The 20754-nt window shown below is 44.1% G+C and overlaps 1 protein-coding gene across 1 annotated transcript in view; it reads right to left on the bottom strand.

The window, feature by feature from the left end:
- Positions 1 to 11455, bottom strand: part of LOC124711226 (protein I'm not dead yet-like) — a 258445-nt gene extending 246990 nt beyond the window's left edge. Inside the window, exon 1 of the mRNA XM_047241185.1 lies at positions 11357 to 11455. Coding sequence (XP_047097141.1) covers positions 11357 to 11455 — 99 coding nt within the window. The remainder of the gene's footprint in view (positions 1 to 11356) is intronic.
- Between the last annotated feature and the right edge of the window lie 9299 nt (positions 11456 to 20754).

Below are 20754 nucleotides of genomic sequence, written 5' to 3'. Positions count from 1 at the left end.
ATTTTTTATTGGTGGCTGAATAACATTACATCAGTATTTACCTCATTAGGAATAGCTATTAGGAGTACTATGTTTTTAGGATGGTTAGTATCTCCAAGTGCGTGTGGCAAGAGCAATCAGTTAATGCTTATTTGCCCCGGGGAAGCAGGTCAAGTGTTGAAGTGTGGATGCATGGACGCAAAACGGTTAGTCTTTATTTACAGGTGTAGTCCTCTTGGTTGTGCAGTTGCAGCAGTTACAACTGTGCAGAAAATATCAGGTTACGTGCCATACGACGTGCCTGCGGAAACAGTGTTACACACAGAGAAAAAAACAACTAACACACTAGAGTGGGTGCTTAGTGCGGCGCCAATGATCAAAATATCTGCACTTATGTCCCCAACATCCTGTGTAAGTGACCATGTGAAACGTTTGGATTTTCCAGATTTAATCCACTCACTTGAAGCGATTAGCCTTGTGCCTTGTTGATGGTCACTGAGGATACAACGGATAACTGACGTCGTTTGAAATAAAATAGATGCCGAAGTAAATGCTGTGAATACGTGGAATCAACAGATCTTCTCTCTTCGACTCGCCATTGAGAACTGTCGTTTTAGTAACTTTTGGCATGAGATATTTCATAGCGAGCCTGGTTCCATTATTTATTTCTCGTTCAGCTACAGGCAAAGCGTGATACACTTACAAACATCAACATAAAAATTTAAATTAACATTAACAATGATTTACAATAAAATTTTCAGGGTTTCCAGCCACAAAAGTGCTTGGTCACTTATCACATGTATGTCCATCAGATTTCCTCCCTTAAGTCCGTGTACGTCGCACTCAACTATATGCTGCATGGTCTGACTCTCTCCGCACTCACAATTGGGGTCCTGGGAGAAACCCCACTTTTTCAACAAATATCCGCACCGACCAACACCTGTCCGCAGACGATTTAGAGTTACCCACACTCTACGTTGGAGTTGGAAGCCTGGAACTCGTTGAGATGGGTCCTCAATAAGGAAACTGTTATTCACTTTGCTTTCCTGCCATTGCTGTTTCCACAGGTTATCGATATCAATCTGTTGTTTGAGTTCTTTCCAGAAGGGATTTCTTGACATCAATCTGTCAGGGGGAGGAGGTAGGTCCCTGAACTTTTCTTTGTACCTCTGGATTGCTCTTTCACGTCTAATCGAGGGTGGTTCGATATTGGCAAGGACGGGCAGCCAAGGTTTCGGGGTGGGTCTTACTGTTCCTGTTATGAGCCTCATTGTCTCGTTAAGTTGCACATCAATATATCTGACATGCCTACTGCGGGCCCAGACGGGTGCGCAATATTCCGCTACACTATACAGAAGTGCCAGTGCTGATGTGCGTAGAGTTTCAGTGGAACATCCCCAGGTTGTTCCTGCCAGTTTCATTATGATGTTGTTTCTTGTTTTCATTTTTTGGGCGACTTCGTACAGGTGGCTCTTATATGTGAGAGTGCGATCTAGCTTAACACCCAGATATTTTGGCGTTCTATCGTTTTTCAACAATTTACCTTTTATTTGCACTTTTAGCTCACGATTTGCATCTTTGTTACACAAGTGCATTATTGATGCCACGGATTTAGTCGGATTTACTTTGAGGTGCCAGTTGTCATAATATTGTTGTAGTCGTTCCAGATCCCTGTTTAAAATTTCTTCCAGTTCTTCGAAAGTGTTGGCGTGAGCCGCGATAGCGGTGTCATCTGCATACATAAAAGAACGAGATTCCAGGTTTGGGATGTCCGCTATGTATAAATTGAAAAGGCATGGAGCCAGCACAGACCCTTGGGGGAGACCATTTTGTAGTGTCCTGTAGCTGCTTGTTTTCCCGTTCAGAGATACCTTGAATCTCCTGTTTATCAACATATTTCTGACTAGATCTATGATCTTCTTGCATTTCACGACTTTTGACAGTTTATACAGTATCCCTTTTGTCCATACGGTGTCGTATGCTGAGGTGAGATCTAATAATACCATGCCCGTTTTCTTTTTGTTTTGGTAACCTCTTTCAATGAAAGTGGTTAGGGCGAGAATTTGGTCGCAACAGTCTCTTCCTTTTCGAAAACCGCCTTGCTCTGGGGGAAGAGCAACTTCTATTTTACTTTCTATTCTGCCTAGGATGACTCGTTCAAACAGCTTGTAAGTGGTGCACAATAAAGATATCGGTCTATAATCTTTAGCATTCTCTCCTGTTTTCCCTGGTTTCTGGATGGCTATGACTTGTGCGTTTTTCCATTGCTTTGGTAACCGGCTGGTATCTATGATATTAGAGAAAAGAGAAGACAGCCATACTCTTCCCTTTGGCCCGAGGTTCTTCAAGAATTCTGGAAGAAGGCCGTCACAGCCAGCTGCTTTACCAGGTGACATTTTCTTTAGTGCTATATTTATCTCTTCTTGTGTTACCCAGTTCGCTAAACCTGCTTCCTCCTCGCTTGCATCTAGCTCTTCGTTCATCAGTTGGTGCAGTTCTTTTTTCTTCGAGGCGGAGGCATGGATTCTGGATGTTTGTAGTATAGAAGAGCATATCTTGTTAGGGGTCATTTTATTATTGATGTTCCGTCCCTTGAATTGTGCTCCGCCAAGTTTCCTCAGTAGACTCCAGCTCTTCTGTGAGGAGTGCGTAAAGTCCATTTGTTCCATCCGCTTTTGCCATCTCTGTTTGCGTTCCTCGTCCATAGCTCTTATGAGCTGTTCTCCTAGTTCTGGATTCTCTGTTTGGTTCCATTGAACAGTCCTGTCACGACTTCAGATCCCAAAACCCTTAACCATAGGTATGGTAGCGATGTCTTGTTGCCCCACAGTTAATTTTTCGCAGTAGTGAGTGAGACTTGTACAAATTTTACTAGAAACTCCTTCACTGTATAGCGCTTCCCCTTCCCCCGCCCTTTCCCACCCCCTACCTGCCGGTCGTTGTGGCCGAGCGGTGCTAGGCGCTTCAGTCCGGAACCGCGCTGCTGCTACGGTCGCAGGTTCGAATCCTGCCTCGGGCATGGATGTGTGTGATGTCCTTAGGTTAGTTAGGTTTAAGTAGCTCTAAGTCTAGGGGACTGGTGACCCCAGATGTTAAGTCCCATAGTGCTTAGAGCCATTTGAACCATTTGGAACTCCCAATTACCCATAATTCTAGAGTGATCGTGACGGTCATCAGTGTGGATTTGGTGTTAATATCGGCCGTTATCGGATATTTTCGAATGTTACTTCTTTTCACCTCTACCTACACGCTCCCAAGAATAGTTGGGACTTATTACCCCCACGATATTTTTGCGCAAATAATGAGTCATGCACGTGTACATCATACTCTGTAAGTAGAGGAGAGTACTTCTGGTACCACTAACTAACCCTCCCCCCTCCTTTCCTGTTCCACTCGTGAATGGCGCGTGGGAAGACTGTCGGTAAGCCTCTGTATTAGCTCCACTTTCTCGTATTTTCTCGTCGTTGTCATTTAGCGAAATGTATGTGGGACGGAGAAATACGTTGTACGACTCTCCCGGGAAAGTATTCTCTCGAAATTTCAATGGTAAATTTCTCCGTGATGCGCAACGCATCTCTTGCAATGCCTGCCACAGAATTTTGTTGAACATCTCTGTAACATTTTCGCGTCGGCTAAAGGATGCTGTGTCGAAAAGCGCCGCTCTTCCTTGGGTCTTCTCCATCTCCTCTGTCAGTCCTACCTGGTAAAGATCCCAGATTGGTTAAGAAGAACCAAGAATCTGTCAAACAAGCGTCTTGTAAACTATTTCCTTTGTGGGCTACATTCCCTTAAGATTCTACCTATGAGTCTCAAAGTGGCATCTGCTTTCCTCCTATTTGTTTTATGTGGTCATTATACATAAGGTCATTCTGGATAGTTACTTCTAGGTATTTTACGGTAGATATTGTTTCCAGCAACTTGTCAAATGGTTCAAATGGCTCAGAGGTCATCAGTCTCCCAAAACTTAGAACTACTTAAACCTAACTATCCTAAGGACATCACACACACCCAAGCCCAAGGCAGGATTCGAACCTGCGACCGTAGCGGTCGCGCGGTTCCAGACTGTAGCGCCTAGAACCGCTCGGCCACCCCGGCCGGCAGCATCTAGTCATCAGTGGTCTAGTTGTACAGTAGTGGGTTGCTTTTCCTCTGTACGCGCAGTACGTTACATTTATTTACGTTCAGGATCGACAGCTAAAGCCTGCACATCCACCAACCCTCTGCTGGTCATTCTGCAAATTGATACTGTGACGTTGCACTTTCTTATAGACAGTCGCATCATCTGCGAACAGTCTCAAGGAGCATGCGACAGTCTCTATAAGGTGATTTCTATACATTGTAAACTGTAACGGTCCTATCAGGCTTCCTTGGGCTGTTCTGGAAATTACCTTTAGATCTGACGATTTTTTTAAAAATAAGAGCGACAAGTTGACGTCTATCTGCAAGGAAATCTTGAATCCAGTCGCAAATCTGGTCCGATACTTGGCAAGCTCATAGTTTTTTGACTGAATGGCAGTACGGGACGGTGTCAAATGCCCTGCTGAAGTCATGGACCACGACATCAACGTGAGGGCCCCAGTTTACAGCGCTAGGAGTCTCATGGAGGAATAGAACGGGCTGAGCTTCGCAAGTTCTCTGTTTGTGGACTCCATCATGATTTTTATAGAGCAGATATTCTTTCTGCAAAAGTGTCATTGGCTTATAATTATGTGCATCTATTCTACGACTCTTCTACAAAACGGGAATCACCTGCGCTTTTTTGCTGTCGCTAGGAAGTTCAAATGGTTCAAATGGCTCTGAGCACTATGGGACTTAACTTCTGATGTCATCAGTCCCCTAGAACTTAGAACTACTTAAACCTAACTAACCTAAGCACATCACACACATCCATGCCCGAGGTAGGATTCGAACCTGCGACCGTAGCGGTCATGCAGATCCAGACTGAAGTGCCTAGAACCGCTCGGCCACTCCCGCCGGCTTATTAGCTATTCTTCTTGTGATTCTGCCATACGAAATTTCATTGTCACAGAACTAGGAAACGAGCATCTGTTTCCTTGATGTTATCTTTTGGATGGTGTTGCCAAATGTTGACTGTTTTTAGATACTTTAATGGTTCAAATGGCTCTAAGCACTATGGGACTTAACATCTGAGGTCGTCACTCCCCTAGACTTAGAACTACTTAAACCTAACTAACCTAAGGACATCACACACATCCATGCCCGAGGCAGGATTCGAACCTGCGACCATAGCAGCAGCGCGGTTCCGGACTAAAGCGCCTAGAACCACCGGCTATTAGATTTGAACGTGTTTTTGTGATATGAGAGACCTAACTGTGTGTGTGTTGTGTGTGTGTGTTTGTGTGTGTGTGTGTGTGTGTGTGTGTGTGTTTGTGTTTTAAAGTATCTTTAGGTGATTATGCAAATGCTTTCTTATTTTTACTTTTTATTTATTTTTATTATTCGCAGCTGAGGACGACAGGGTAAGAAACTGATAACGATTTCATTATTATTTTACAAACGATATTAATCCCATTTTCTGTCTTAACTACGCAGTCCAGTTTATTATTTATGACACCTGTTCCATATTCAGTTGCCTTTCCAGGGGCGCACTGTTGGTAAATTAGAAAGTCGGCGACGGATATTGTGGAATCCGGTTGTAGAAAAGATTGTTCATAATCCGGTTTTCTTTTGCTATGAGAGGTCAGTAATCGTTTAGTGCTAGGAATCAACTGATGGTTGTGGCAAAACCTGTGAAATGAAAGTTCCCAGTTTGTGGTGTTACCAAGCGAGGGACGCAGTAAGGAAGCACTTGTCTGTCATTCATGAGAAGTTGGACTCTAATTCCAGTTCGCCCGTTCACGTTTAGATTTTCCCTGGTTTATACAAATCACGTAAAATGTCTGGCCGGTTCTGCTGAAAACACCATGGACAATTTCCTGTCACTTCCTAGCGCAATACAAGTTTGTTCACCGCCTCTGATCTTTCTTTCTACGGTGATCAGAAAGAAATTGAGAAATTGTGAGTTGTTGCTTTATGCTGCAAAAGAAAAAGAGCGCTAACAAACGTTTATTTCGTCCTATTAACTTCTAGAAGATGATTTACATTCTTGCTTAAAGTTTCCATAAATCGCCCCGAAGTTGTTGTGGCACCCTTATGCAAGGAATCTACAAGCGAATGCCGAAAGAAAAAAAAACCTCGGTGAATCTCGGTGACGGGTCATTTATTGTTTTCTTCTCATTGAACAGATTTGAGTGGCATCGTTCCATAATTTCCGTCTTAAGACTCCATAACAATTTGTCTCCTTCCACCTCGCGAAGTTGCGAAAGATTCGCGGAATGGACAACAAGCAGCGCTGTCGACTCGTTGTTGCACTGCGGTTGTAGGGATTTCCGGTGTCGGTGCGCTAAATGTTGTCGCCATCGTCACGCACTGGGGAGCAAGCAGTGCGACTTGTACGAATCAACAAACCGCGACTTCCTCCTTGCAGCATAGTTAAACGACGCACCCGTCTAAGAGTGGGACTCGCACCGAGTGCAGCATCCACGAAAGCAATGCGTAAACGGTCGAGTATGGAAATGTGGGATACGCTTTCAGTAGTGTGAAGTCTCTCGCGATACACCGTCTTAATTTCACAACATTGTCAGACATTCTGTAAACGCAACCTGTCGGACAACAACTGAGTAACCGATAATTCTGCACCAATGACCTAATGAAACTGTCCGAATTATATGAAGACAGAAATAGCAACAGACACTACTTTCTGGCTTGTTAGTACTTATGTTTGCTACGACCCAACATGTTTGGCTCCTGCTGTATTACGTGATTTATTCTGTTATGAAAATTTAAATGAGTGTACTCAGGCGTTCCGTCAAACACTCTGGAACAGAGAATTATTCTGGTAGTGTTATAACCTCGAAATGTAGCCAGCTTATATATCTGGTGCTAGACAAAAATCGGGAAATTACGATTTCTAATTATTTCTCTAGCACTCGCTTTCACTGAATTACGTAGAAGGCGTATGGCTGTAACTAAGAGAGATCATTCACTAGCATTCTAGGCGCAGTGCATAGAAATAACGCCTGTCCGATACCCAGCCGGATCACATAATTCCTGCTTTAGTAACGGCAAGGTTACAGCGTGCTGTTCTGACGTCTAAACATAAGAAATTAATTCGCAACTAAGCTTGTTCGATATTTCCCCCCTTTTCAATCATGATTTTGGAACACAGCACGTACTTGCATGAAAATATCAATCAGGGAAGACGGTTTAGCGTAAATGAATAACTTTCTCTCTCATGTAGAGCCAAGTCGAATATCAGCGCTTCACGCATTAAATTTGACCCAAGCAGAAATCAAACGCCAACATGATCTCTGCTTCTTTGTGAAAATGCTTGTAAGCAATCGTCTTTTGTAGCGCTGTCTTTTTAAATTTAGAAATATATTTTACATGGCTGCTACAAGAGCCTTCTGTGGCTCTAAAACTGAATAGATACAGGAAGTATTACAATGTTCTTTTGATATGCAACGATTACTACCAGCCCATAGCGCACATAATAACGTCAATAATGTACAAATCTGTATATTTACACTTTAATGGGCGGTTTCCTAAGTCTATTCGGTTTTGTAACTCCTTAATTTAGCTAAACCAGGTGGATGAAATAAACGCACAAAATCAGAAAAAAAGGTTATGGTCCTACCTTGCACGATTGTAAATGTGAATGAACTGGTACTGACCTTAAAATTTTCCTTTTGGAATATATTAGAAACAGTAAAACCGCTGCGTGCTAGACTGAAGCACGCGTCGAATCAAATAAACCATCTGAATCCTAACCTTTTCCAACATTTTAAGAACCATAAAAACTGCTCTGTGATAGAGTTTTCTTCTTTGTGTGTTCCCACCACTGCACCATTCTGTCCTGTTGGTACGATTATCTTAATTTACGCCTCAATCAGTTTGATTATTTATTTAGTATCCATCCCGCGCTTACACGATATTTTATTAGTTGTTTTTGACGAGGTTTCTGCAGTTTCATCTGATTCGACGCGCGCTTTAGTCTACCACAGAGCTGTTTTATTGTTTTTAATATGGCGGAAAAGGAAAATGTTTCAGGGGGTTTATCTGATTTGACGCGTGCTTCAGACCGGGTTTCTTTAATATGTTGCGAAACGAAAATTTTAAATTCAATAACAGTTCCTCATTCACATTCAAAATCGTTCAGGCTAGAAGCATACTCTAATTTTTATTTATTTTGTTATTGCTATGAATAATCTAAAGATTTCCCACGAAGCCGGAACGAGTTGTTAATAAAACACTGAGTTACAAGCAAGACTGTTTTAACCCACATATACTACATATGGCTGCTGTAACAGAGGATCTTAGTGGAGTGAAATCAGTTGCGAACACTGCTGTTCGTATGTGTTACAGCAAGAGCAATATTTTCATCGCAACTACGAAAAGGTATTTCTAAATCAAAACACCAACGTTATTAAGATAAACGTCGCGTCATGTTAGTGTACACCTGTTGTGGGATCTGCAGTCTTACCAAGAAGCCAATACTTGAAGGCAAATGACCTTTTGTTTCTGCAGTATGAAAAATACTGCAGCGGACATTTATGGATGTGCATTTCCCAGTAACCACTTCGCCAAGTGCTGCATACGCTGGTCTTAAATGTGTTCGCAGGTCATCACCGAGTACAACAGCAATTACTACAGGGTATTCCACAATTGATGTTACACAGATCCAGAGGTTGTAGAAGGGACTAGGTAGATCGAGTTTTACATAGGAACCAATGTCCGGAAACGTCATCCGACTATGCTATATAGCGTCGAAGTTACAGGCGCCGCCGACTGTAAATGTATTTATGTAAAGGATGTTTCTGTGATGACGTTACAAACTTTCTAGGATGATGTAGAAGTATAAATGTATAAATTTGAGGTAAGGGTACCTCTACAGGAAATGAACGAGTAAAATTTTTGAAAGTTATAAGTGAAAACCGTTCTGATACCTCTGACAGTGGAATACTCGTACTGCTAGTTTTGTTGCTAAGATTATAGGGTAGACTACTTCCAGAGGTGGAAAACATGGACCAAAATAAGGAAAAATGCCCTGTATACATGGGCCCTAAAATGCACAAATTAAGAACTATGAGCACTTTTTCAATAGGGTAGATGGGTTTGAAAGTAGCGAAGATGAAAAAGTGCTCATAGCTCTCAGGGATTCAGTTTAGACCCCATGTTTGCTGGACATTTTTTCCTTGTTTTGGTCCATAATATCACCTCAACCCTACAATTTCAGCAACAATGGTACCAGAACATGTATCAGAACGGCGTTCACCTATAACTTTCTACATCTACATCTACATGGTTACTCTGCAAATCACATTTAAATGCCTGGCAGAGTGTTCATCGAACCACCTTCACAATTCTCTATTATTCCAATCTCGTATAGGGAGCGGAAAGAACGAACACATATATCTTTCCATACGAGCTCTGATTTCCCTTATTTTATCGTGGTCATCGTTTCTCCCCATGAAGGTCAGCGTCAAACAAATATTTTCGCATTCGGAGGAGAAAGTTTGTGGTTGGAAATTCGTGAGAAGATTTCGTCGCAACGAAAAACGCCTTTGTTTTAATGATGTCCAGGCCAAACCCTGTATCATTTCAGTGACATTCTCTCCCATATTTCGCGATAATACAAAACGTGGTGCCCTTCTTTGAACTTTTTCTATGTACTCCGTCAGTCCTACCTAGTAAGGATCCCACACCGCGCAGCAATATTCTAAAAGAGGACGGACAAGCGTAGTGTCGGCAGTCTCCTTAGTAGGTCTCTTACATTTTCTAAGTGTCCTGCCAATAAACGTAGTCTTTAGTTAGCCTTACTCACAATATTTTCTATGTGTTTCTTCCAATTTAAGTTTTTCGTAATTTTAATTCCTAGGTATTTAGTTGAATTTACGGCCTTTAGATTTGACTGATTTATCGTGTAACCGAAGTTTAACGAATTCCTTTTAGCACTCATGTGGTTTATCTCACACTTTTCGTTATTTAGAGTCAACAACCAATTTTCACAGCATTCAGGTAACTTCTCTAAATCGTTTTGCTATTTGTTTTGATCTCCTGATGACTTTAGTAGTCGATAAACGACAACGTCATCTGCAAACAACGTAAGACGGCTACTCAGATTGTCCCCCATATCGTTAATATAGATAAGGAACAGCAAAGGGCCTGTAACACCACCTTGGGGAACGCCAGAAATCATTTCTGTTTTACTCGATGACTTTCCATCAGTTACTACGAACTGTGACCCCTCTGACAGGAAATCACAAATCCATTCATATAACTTAGACGATATTCCATAAGTACGCAATTTCACTACAAGCCGCTTGTGTGGTACAGTGTCAAAAGCCTTCCAGAAATCCAGAAATACGGAATGGAAACCCACTGTCAATAGCACTGAGCACTTCATACGAATAAAGAGCTAGTTGTGTGTCACAAGAACGATGTTTTCTAAATCCATATTGACTGTGTGTCAATAGACCGTTTTCTTCGCGGTAATTCATAATGTTCGAACACAATATATGTTCCAAAATCGTCCTGCATATCGACGTTAATGATATGGGCCTGTAATTGGCTCTGAGCACTATGGGACTTAACTTCTGACGTCATCAGTCCCCTAGACTTAGAAACTAGTTAAACCTAAATAACCTAAGGACATCACACACATCCATGCCCGAGGCAGGATTCAAACCTGCGACCGTAGGGGTCGCGCGGTTCCAGACTGTAGCGCCTAGAACCGCTCGGTCATTCCGGCCGGCGTGGGCCTGTAATTATGTCGATTACTGCTACTACCTTTCCTGAATATTGGTGTGGCCTGTACAACTTTCGAGTCTTCGACACGTTCGTTTGGGGTACAGGGACCCTTACCTCAAATTGATACGTTTATCCCTCTCCGGCATCTTAGAAAGTCTGTAACATCATCACGGAAACAGCCCGTTTATACATAATTTACAGGCGGCGGTGCCTATAACTTTGACGCTCTCTACGTTTCCGGGCATCGGTTCCTATGTGACATTTGATCTACTAAGTCGCTCTGAAACCTCTAGAAGTGTGTAACACGTATTTTGAAACACCTTGTATGTCAGTCGTAGATGCACTCTGCAGGAAAACTGGTTTGTACGCTCTATCGTTTACGGTGGACAAAGATAAGAAAGCAGCGGTCAGTTGTAGCACTGGTGACGTACGAAGTTCTCGCACTCGCACGGGGTATCTGTGAAACACTAGACGGCTACTGCCCACGGGCGAGACGGGCTTCGGCGGAAACATCGCAGACGCGCGACAACAGCAGTAGGTGGCCGAGGAAGACGCGCCGGCGACTCACCGAATAGCTGGAGACGGCAAGCGGCAGCAGCACCAGCGGGCACAGCAGCAACACCAGCGACCGCCAGCGCGCCACCAGCCCTCGCACCGGGAACTTCATGCTGCTGTGCTGGGCCGCCTCCGCCGCCTCGCGCCTTATAACCGCACGCCCCCACCACCGCCCACAGCTGCCGCCGGCGACGCCGCACACCTACCGTCTTCACTAGTCTACACTATCCGATCAAAAGTATCCGGACGTCGCGGAAATGACCACTAGATTTCGCGAGAGGTGGACCCGCCAGTATACCAGGAGCGTTCAGTACGTAATAAACGAACACCGTCCAATCAGGCCCTGAAAGCCCAACGGAACCGACCGGCCGCCATGTCATCCTACATCTACATCTACATTTATACTCCGCAAGCCACCCAACGGTGTGTGGCGGAGGGCACTTTACGTGCCACTGTCATTACCTCCATTTCCTGTTCCAGTCGCGTATGAAAGGAGGGTATAAGATGAACATCAACAAAAGCAAAACGAGGATAATGGAATGTAGTCGAAATAAGTCGGGTGATGCTGAGGGAATTAGATTAGGAATTGAGACACTTAAAGTAGTAAAGGAGTTTTGCTATTTGGGGAGCAAAATAACTGATGGTGGTAATGGCAAGGAAAGCGTTTCTGAAGAAGAAAAATTTGTTAACATCGAGTATAGATTTAAATGTCAGGAAGTCGTTTCTGAAAATATTTGTATGGAGTGTAGCCATGTATGGAAGTGAAACCTGGACGATAAATAGCTTAGACAAGAAGAGAAGCGGGACTGCTACGGTCGCAGGTTCGAATCCTGCCTCGGGCATGGATGTGTGTGATGTCCTTAGGTTAGTTAGGTTTAAGTAGTTCTAAGTTCTAGGGGACTGATGACCACAGAAGTTAAGTCCCATAGTGCTCAGAGCCATTTGAACCAAGAAGAGAATAGAAGCTTCCGAGATGTGGTGCTACAGAAGAATGCTGAAGATAAGGTGGGTAGATCACATAACTAATGAGGAGGTATTGAATAGAATTGGGGAGAAGAGGAGCTTGTGGCACAACTTGACCAGAAGAAGGGATCGGTTGGTAGGACATGTTCTGAGGCATCAAGGGATCACCAATTTAGTATTGGAGGGCAGCGTGGAGGGTAAAAATCGTAGAGGGAGTCCAAGAGATGAATACACTAAGCAGATTCAGAAGGATGTTGGCTGCAGTAGGTACTGGGAGATGAAGAAGCTTGCACAGGATAGAGTAGATGGAGAGCTGCATCAAACCAGTCTCAGGACTGAAGGCCACAACAACAACATGGTTAGCGGGAAGAACGACTGCCGGAGAGTATCCGTCCGCGCTCGAATCAGTTCACCAATGTGTGAATGTAATCAAGAAGAACAGACAATTGAACATTTAGTCCAACGCTGTCCATTCATACCCCGGAATTCCCGATGACTTGCTCACTCTCACACCCAGCTTAATAAACTGGTTGAAAAACGCGGACTTTAATGTTTAATCTTGTCTAATATCATATGTATATTGTATAAAATCATTTACCTTATATCAACTGTATATTGTATAAGATCACTATACGATTAAATAAATAAATAACCACCACAGTCACACAAAATCAGTGTTCAGAGAGTTTTAATTGTCGGCACACTTCTCTAAATTAACGACGGAACATCCTAACAATGCTACTAATGATTTTTACGAATGCACGTATAACTGTTTCGCGGCGCGGCTGACTTTTGAACTCTGGGCTCGATATGCGAGCAAAGTCTCTCCAATCGTAAAATTTACTTACATGGACTCTCTTTCAGTCAGATTGCTCAGTGAATGATGATCAAGTCGACGGTTGTTGGCTCCGTAACCGTTGCAACGCCGTTAACTGCTATCTCTATGGCACGCCATACGAGTGCAGAAGTTATCTTTCATAATATATACTGATGAGGCAAAGAAACTGGTACACCTGCCTAATATCTTGCAGGGCCCCTGTGAGCAAGCAGAACTGCCGCAACACGACGTCTGAAGTTGTGCTGGAGGAAATTGACACCATCAATCCTGCAGGGCTGACCATAAAGCCGTAACAGTACGAGAGGGTGGAGGTATCTTCTGAACAGTAGGTTGCAAGGTATCCCAGCTATGCTCAATAATGTTCATGTCTGGGAAGTTTGGTGGCCAACGGTAGTGTTTAAACTCAGAAGAGTGTTTCCTGGAGCTACTCTGTAGCAATTCTGGACGTGTGGGATGTCGAATTGTCCTACTGCAGTTGCCCAAGTCCGTCGGAATGCACAATGGACATTAATGGATGCAGGTGATCAGACAGGATGATTAAGTACGTGTCATCTGTCAGAGTCCTATCTAGACGTAGCAGGGGTCCCATATCACTCCAACTGCACACGCCTCACACTGTTACAGAGCCTCCACCAGCTTTAACAGTCCCCTGCTGACATGCAGGGTCTATGGATTCATGAGGTTGTGTCCACACCCGTTCACGGCCATCAGCTCGATACAATTTGAAACGAGAGTCGTCCAACCAGGCAACATGTTTCCAGTCGTCAACAGTCCAATGTCGGTGTTCTACATCTACATCTACATTTATACTCCGCAAGCCACCCAGCGGTGTGTAGCGGAGGGCACTTTACGTGCCACTCTCATTACCTCCCTTTCCTGTTCCAGTCGCGTATGGCTCGCGGGAAGAACGACTGCCGGAAAGCCTCCGTGCGCGCTCGAATCTCTCTAATTTTACATTCGTGATCTCCTCGGGAGGTATAAGTAGGGGGAAGCAATATATTTGATACCTCGACCAGAAACGCATCCTCTCGAAAGATGGAGACCAAGCTACACCGCGATACAGAGCGCCTCTCTTGCAGAGTCTGCCACTTGAGTTTGCTAAACATCTCCGTAACGCTATCACGATTACCAAATTACCCTGTGACGAAACGCGCCGCCCTTCTTTGGATCTTCTCCACCTCCTCTGTCAACCCGACCTGGTACGGATCCCACACTGATGAGCAATACTCAAGTATAGGTCGAATGAGTGTTTTGTAAGCCACCTCCTTTGTTGATGGACTACATTTTCTAAGGACTCTCCCAATGAATCTCAACATGGCACCTGCTTTACCAACAATTAATTTTATATGATCATTCCACTTCAAATCGTTCCTCACGCATACTCCCATATATTTTACAGAAGTAACTGCTACCAGTGTTTGTTCCGCTATCATATAATCATACAATAAAGGATCCTTCTTTCTATGTATTCGCAGTACACTGCATTTGTCTATGTTAAGGGTCAGTTGCCACTCCCTGCACCAAGTGCCTATCCGCTGCAGATCTTCCTGCAGTTCGCTGCAATTTTCTAATGCTGAACTTCTCTGTATACTACAGCATCATCCGCGAAAAGCCACATGGAACTTCCGACGCTATCTACTAGGTCATTTATATATATTGTCAGTCTGTGGGCGCCAACGGATGCGGATACGGAAGGGCATGTGGTCAGCACATTACTCTCGCGACCGTTGTCAGTTTTCGTGACCGGTCCCATTACTTCTCAACATGAAATGGCTGAGCCTATACCCATGATGCGTATGAAGAGCCAGCGTCCTTGAAAAATGCTCTGTCTTTCGAAATGATCCTTGTTGATGCGCATTCGGGGGTTATGCGGTATCGGCTAGGCGTCGGTTGTCCGCTGGGTAGATGATGGTAGTGGCTATGAAGATATGATTGTATGTTTGCTTACGAGTTTCTTATGACTAGCGCCTGAATTGGCGGTGGATGGTAGTGATTGGTACTCTCTGGTCAGGGTTGTGATCCCTTCCCAGAGAGTTGATGAGTTGATGTGGTGATGCGTTGGATGTTTAATAGAATTTTAATGATTTCTGCTTAATGAGATGAGAGAATGATGGCTGTCCTAGCATTGCTCTGATCTCCTCATTGTTCGACAACCACGGAGCGTCTGTAACGATTCAGAAGGTTTTGTTTTGGAGAATTTCAAGCTGCTTGAGGTTGGTGTCTGCTGCCATGCTCCACGCTTCAGAGCCGTAGAGAATGACAGGACGACTCTCTTCCAAATTTTGAGTTTGGCAGGTACTGTAAGTCCCCTGCCTTTTAGAAGTGGATATAACTGAAAGAGCCGGGCGGAGCCCTTTTTTCTGACCTCCCTGATGTGGTGTGTGAATGTCAGATTTTTGTCGAGTTTCAGCCCCAGGTAAGTAACGACTTCTTTCCAGGATAGTACCTGATCGTTGTGTGTGATGTTAATTATGGGGCGTTTGATTTTGTGACTGAATAGGATTGTCTGGCATTTGCATTTATCTTTATCTTCCACAGATTGCACCTCTTCGTCACTTTATCTAGGTGGCGTTGTAGGCTGTAGGCTAGATAGTTTATGTTCCTGCCACTGTGGTACAGTGCAGTATCATTTGTATACAGGGCAATGTTACTGCCCAGCTCTTTCGGCAGATCATTCGTGTACAGGAAGTATAGGAGGGGCCAAGCACAGATCCCTGTGGGACAGCTGCTTCTATGGGTTTTAGAACACTGGTTGCAGTGTCTACTACGGAGTAGAATTTTCTTTCTACCAAGAACGATTTGACTATTTTTATCAGATTGAGTGGGCAGTTCATCTTAGACAGTTTGTATAGCAGGCCGCCATGCCAAACCCGGTCGAACGCCTTTTCTATGTCCAGAAAAATGGCCGCGGTGCTGTTACCCCGGCCCTTCTCTGTGCAGATGTGCTCCAACAGACGAATGGCTTGCTGCGCTGTGCTGTGCCCAGCACGAAAACCGAATTGCACAGGGATAAGGATGTTGTTTGCGGATAGGAACTGAAGGAGCGAATTTTGTATGAGGATTTCGAGTAATTTGGACAGCTGATTTAGCAGTGAAATGGGACGATAGTTTTGAGGGAACACATGCTCTTTATTGGGTTTGGGGATTGAAATTACTTTTGCGACCTTCCAGGCTGAAGGGAAATACTGTGCAGGAAGGCAGTTGTTTGGGATGGCTGTGAGGTGGGAGATTGCTGGTTGAGGGAGGGCCTTAAGGAAGGGTGGTTTGATGGTGTGAGGACCTGGGACTATTACTTCTCAGTCAAGTAGCTCCTCAATTGGCCTCACAAGGGCATCCTGCTCCCCAACAGTGCTCGGCAGACTCGGACGGTAACCCTCCTAAGTGCCAGCCAAACCAGACAGCACTTAACGTCGGTGATCTGACGGGAACTGGTCTTACTACTCTGGCAATGTTGTTGACTCAATAAGTAATGCAATACATTTATTTCTGAAAGCAGGCTGGTTTTATTCAGGATTCCAATACACCATATTATTCCCCAGCCAACAGCCTTGTGTAACGCCCCAAGGAGAGAAAACCCCAATTAACAAACTTTGTGGAAACTTAAAGTAGGGAAGTGAGCCATCTTGACAGTGACGGCAACTACTGACGATAAAATCTAAATTGGTAATATTTCGATTAACACCTATATTATTCATTTACTGATAATAGCACACAAAAAGGGGAGATAAAAGGAAAGGATTATCCTAGATTCTCTATCAAACATCTATAGAATAAATTCAAAATGATATGAACGAAGGTTAAATCCAAGAAAGTAATTCAGCCAAAGATAACATTTACCATGGAAGAGAGTTGCAGCCGCAGTGAAAAGGAAATTCAATGCGACTACAGTGCAACTCGGATATGGAAATGTTCAGTTGGTTGCTCTTTAGTCACTCTACAGTACTTTTCCGATAGTTGTCTGGACGCAAACGCTGTTAGATTGTTTCAGTTTTGGAAGTTTGATAATTCGTGAGGTAGAGACTGAAGTCTTGCTTAGGCTTACGACTGATGAAAGTTAACCTTTACCGTTCTCAACGCGACGGTATAGTAAGACGAGTGTTAGACTTCAATTGAGTCATATTGGTTTATCGGACTTAGCCTTCGTACTGATGAACAGTTACAAACCTTGAGGGCAATGGATCAAGGACAGAAAAACAATTCGTGGTATTGAGTAGGACACAATAAAACGAAGACGCGAAGAAAGACAAGTACGCCGATTAGTCAAAACTTGCCGTCAGCGTCACGATTACTGAACTGAACAGAAGTTAATCTTGAATGACTTATCGGTGTGCGTGTGTTGTAGGAACAAACAATTAATTACAGAAAGAAAAAAATGGTTCAAATGGCTCTGAGCTCAATGGGACTCAACTGCTGTGGTCATAAGTCCCCTAGAACTTAGAACTACTTAAACCTAACTAAGCTAAGGACATCACACACATCCATGCCCGAGGCAGGATTCGAACCTGTGACCGTAGTGGTTGTGCGGTTCCAGACGGTAGCGCCTTTAACCGCTCGGCCACTCCGACCGGCTACAGAAAGAACATTAAGATCTGAATCAAAAGATAAATCTTACGTGTCGCCTAACTGTTTAAACTTTTAAGTGACTAAGTGAGTACATGAATAATGGACAGTGAAGAGTAATTAGTTTAAACCAGTATTACGGCGTATTTAACTACTACTACTACGTGATCAGGCCCAGTGGACCGCACGCATCTACAAGTTTCCTCCTCCACTGTATTCTGTCCATTGCTGCTATCCGCCATCCGTCCACATCTATTGACACTTGGTTTAAATGTTCATGGAGTCCATCCCTCCAACGCTTCTTGGGTCTCCCTGGCGGTCTCTTTCCTGTAGGTGTGAAATCCAGGAGCTTCCGAGGCCATCTGTGATCCTCCATCCAGGCCACATGGCCGGCCCACTGCACAGCTCCTGCTATGTTGGGCTGCTGGTATAGTTCCTCAAGCTAAACATTTACTCCAACATATCTCTGGAGTTACGTCGGACCGTTGTTAATAACTGGCCGTAGCAACGGCATAGCAACGGAATAGTAGACAGCAAATTTCCATCCTCGCTATGTATGATGTGAAAAACGGCCGTAATGATGAAATCAAGAAACAAGATTTTATTTCATCACGGAACTAACCGGGCATTAAAAATCAATAAAAGTAAGCGATTGCAGTTTACCAGTTCGCACAAACTGAGAAGACTGTTGCGGACAGATAACAAAATGTTTCTAAACTACGCGAGGCATTGTGTTCTTACAAGAGTTTCAGGTGGTGTTCCACGTCACACCGACGGGGACGAATATCGTTACGAGTCGCGTCTCTTCCCGGCGAGTGTAGAAGGAGGGAAGGGACGCCACATCAATTGGCGCCTGCAACGCTGGGCTCGTTGACGCCAAGCGACACATCGTTCGCCTACAGCGCGAGGCCTGACGTCGCCGGACTACGCATCGTTTGGCGCCTCACAGCGACGATGCCGGCAGGGAGAACGTGCGCAGCTCGACGCCTCTACGACTGCCACGTGACGGTAGACGCTTCGCGACTACGAGATGTCTGCAGACGGAGCGACGCAACGCGTCGGAGAACTGTTCGAGAGCAGAACGTCGGTCGAGACAGCGACACAAGCTGCCGGCAGGGACGTGGGCGAAGTTGCAACAACCCCAAATACACGATGAACAGTAAGCACAAATCAAAATAAGTGATTATTCAGGTACCGTAGTTTTCATTAGTTTACCACATTAGTAATAGTGAGATTTTCATTGTGCTTGTGTCAAGCAGGAGTAAATGTAGTGTCGTTTGAATATTGTAATTGTAGTAAACCGTAGTTAACAAGATTTTCCTTCATGTCAAAGCGAAGTAGGAGATTACGTAGCGATTTTGACAAAAACATTCCAGAATCTGGTGATGAAGTAAGTGAATTATCTGAATATGAGGAGATTAACAGAACAATCTTTAACCTAGGAGGAGAATCGTTTACAGATTCGGACAAAATTATTACTCCTAATGTATCTGGTTCTGGAATGGAAAGTAAGGTTATGGAACTAGATGCAAATAATTTTGATCCCAAGGAGAAAGCAGGCATGATGAATGTTGCACAAACTGGTTCAGAAAATCTAGATGTACTTAGTCTATACCATCAAAGCTAAATATGTTGGGTGATTTAAATACCAAATTATCTGAACAGCGGAAGATTATCTGCCATCGATGCTAGGATAATGGAGCAGCAAGCATCTATCGATGCCAAATTTAGGGATCAACAACATGCCTTAGCAAATAAATTTGCAGAACAACTGGATAAAATGATAGCTAATTGGCAGGACACGTTTATTCAACAGCAGTTTAACGTTGATAATGAAATTGATAATATAGAATCCAGATTAGTTAATCAAGACAAATAAGTTAAAATTATTGACCTTGTAAACAAAATCCATGAAAATGTTTGTAATTTTTCAGAACAAATGGCTCTGAGCACTATGCGACTTAACTTCTGAGGTCACCAGTCGCCTAGAACTTAGAACTAATTAAACCTAACAACCTAAGGACATCACACACATCCATACCCGAGGCAGGATTCGAACCTGCGGCCGTAGCGGTCGCTCGGTTCCAGACTGTAGCGCCTAGAACCGCACGGCCACTCCGGCCGGTTTTTCAGAACAGTTTGGAGTCATATCGGAAAGGGTTAACAACTTGACTGAGTCTTTTTTTGTGATATGTTACAATACAGCATCACCGGTCAATTGCGGTCTGACTGTATTGGTGAGGCAGTAAATTTATCCACAGGGCAGTGACTGTGCCACTGCAATTCACTTTGGAGGTGTGGCGGTGGGACTTGTAGTCCCGTACCACCCTCTGACGGTGACACTACTACATGAGTCAGGCAGAAAAATTTAGCCTAACGTGGGCAGGTATGGTTGGAAAGTATTGGACGTAGAATGGTGGCTATGGTTGTATCCGTGTCTGCCGAGTGCTGTTACCAAGCAAGGTGCACTCAAACCTTGTAAGACCAGTTGAGAAGCTACTCGATCAAAAAAGAGCGGCTCCAGGCACGAAAACTGACGGGAGAGCTATGTGCTGACCACATGCCCTTCCATATCCGCATCCAGTAACGTCTATAGGCCCAGTAATGACACAGGTATCAGTCAGAACCGTAGGGCCTGACCAGCATCCTTTGCTACGAAACCCTATTTTTCAACATTCCGTCCAGTACGATCTCTTTACGCCACCTTATTGGGAGGACCTATGTTCCCGCATGGTACCACTCTACTGGTCGACGTCGAAGACAACGCCTTGCTGCACCAATAACTTCCCCATCGTCCACACACCACTTCCTGCAGAGTGCGTCCTTCAGTGGGCCAAACAAACGGAAGTCTGAAGGTGCGAGATCCGGGCTACAGGGTGAGGAAGAGCAGTCGAATGACGTTTTGTGAGCTCCTCTCGGGTGCTCAGACTTGAGTGAGGCCTTGCGTTGTCACGGAGAAGCTGAAGTTAGTTCGCATTTTCGTGGCGACAGACACACTGAAGTTTTTCTTCAGTTTCCAGTTACAGATAGAAGTCACTTGGTAGTGGAAG

The sequence above is a fragment of the Schistocerca piceifrons genome, chromosome 8, assembly GCF_021461385.2.
Source record: "Schistocerca piceifrons isolate TAMUIC-IGC-003096 chromosome 8, iqSchPice1.1, whole genome shotgun sequence".
In the NCBI taxonomy this organism is placed as follows: domain Eukaryota; kingdom Metazoa; phylum Arthropoda; class Insecta; order Orthoptera; family Acrididae; genus Schistocerca; species Schistocerca piceifrons.
This window is presented reverse-complemented; position numbering and strand designations above follow the sequence as displayed.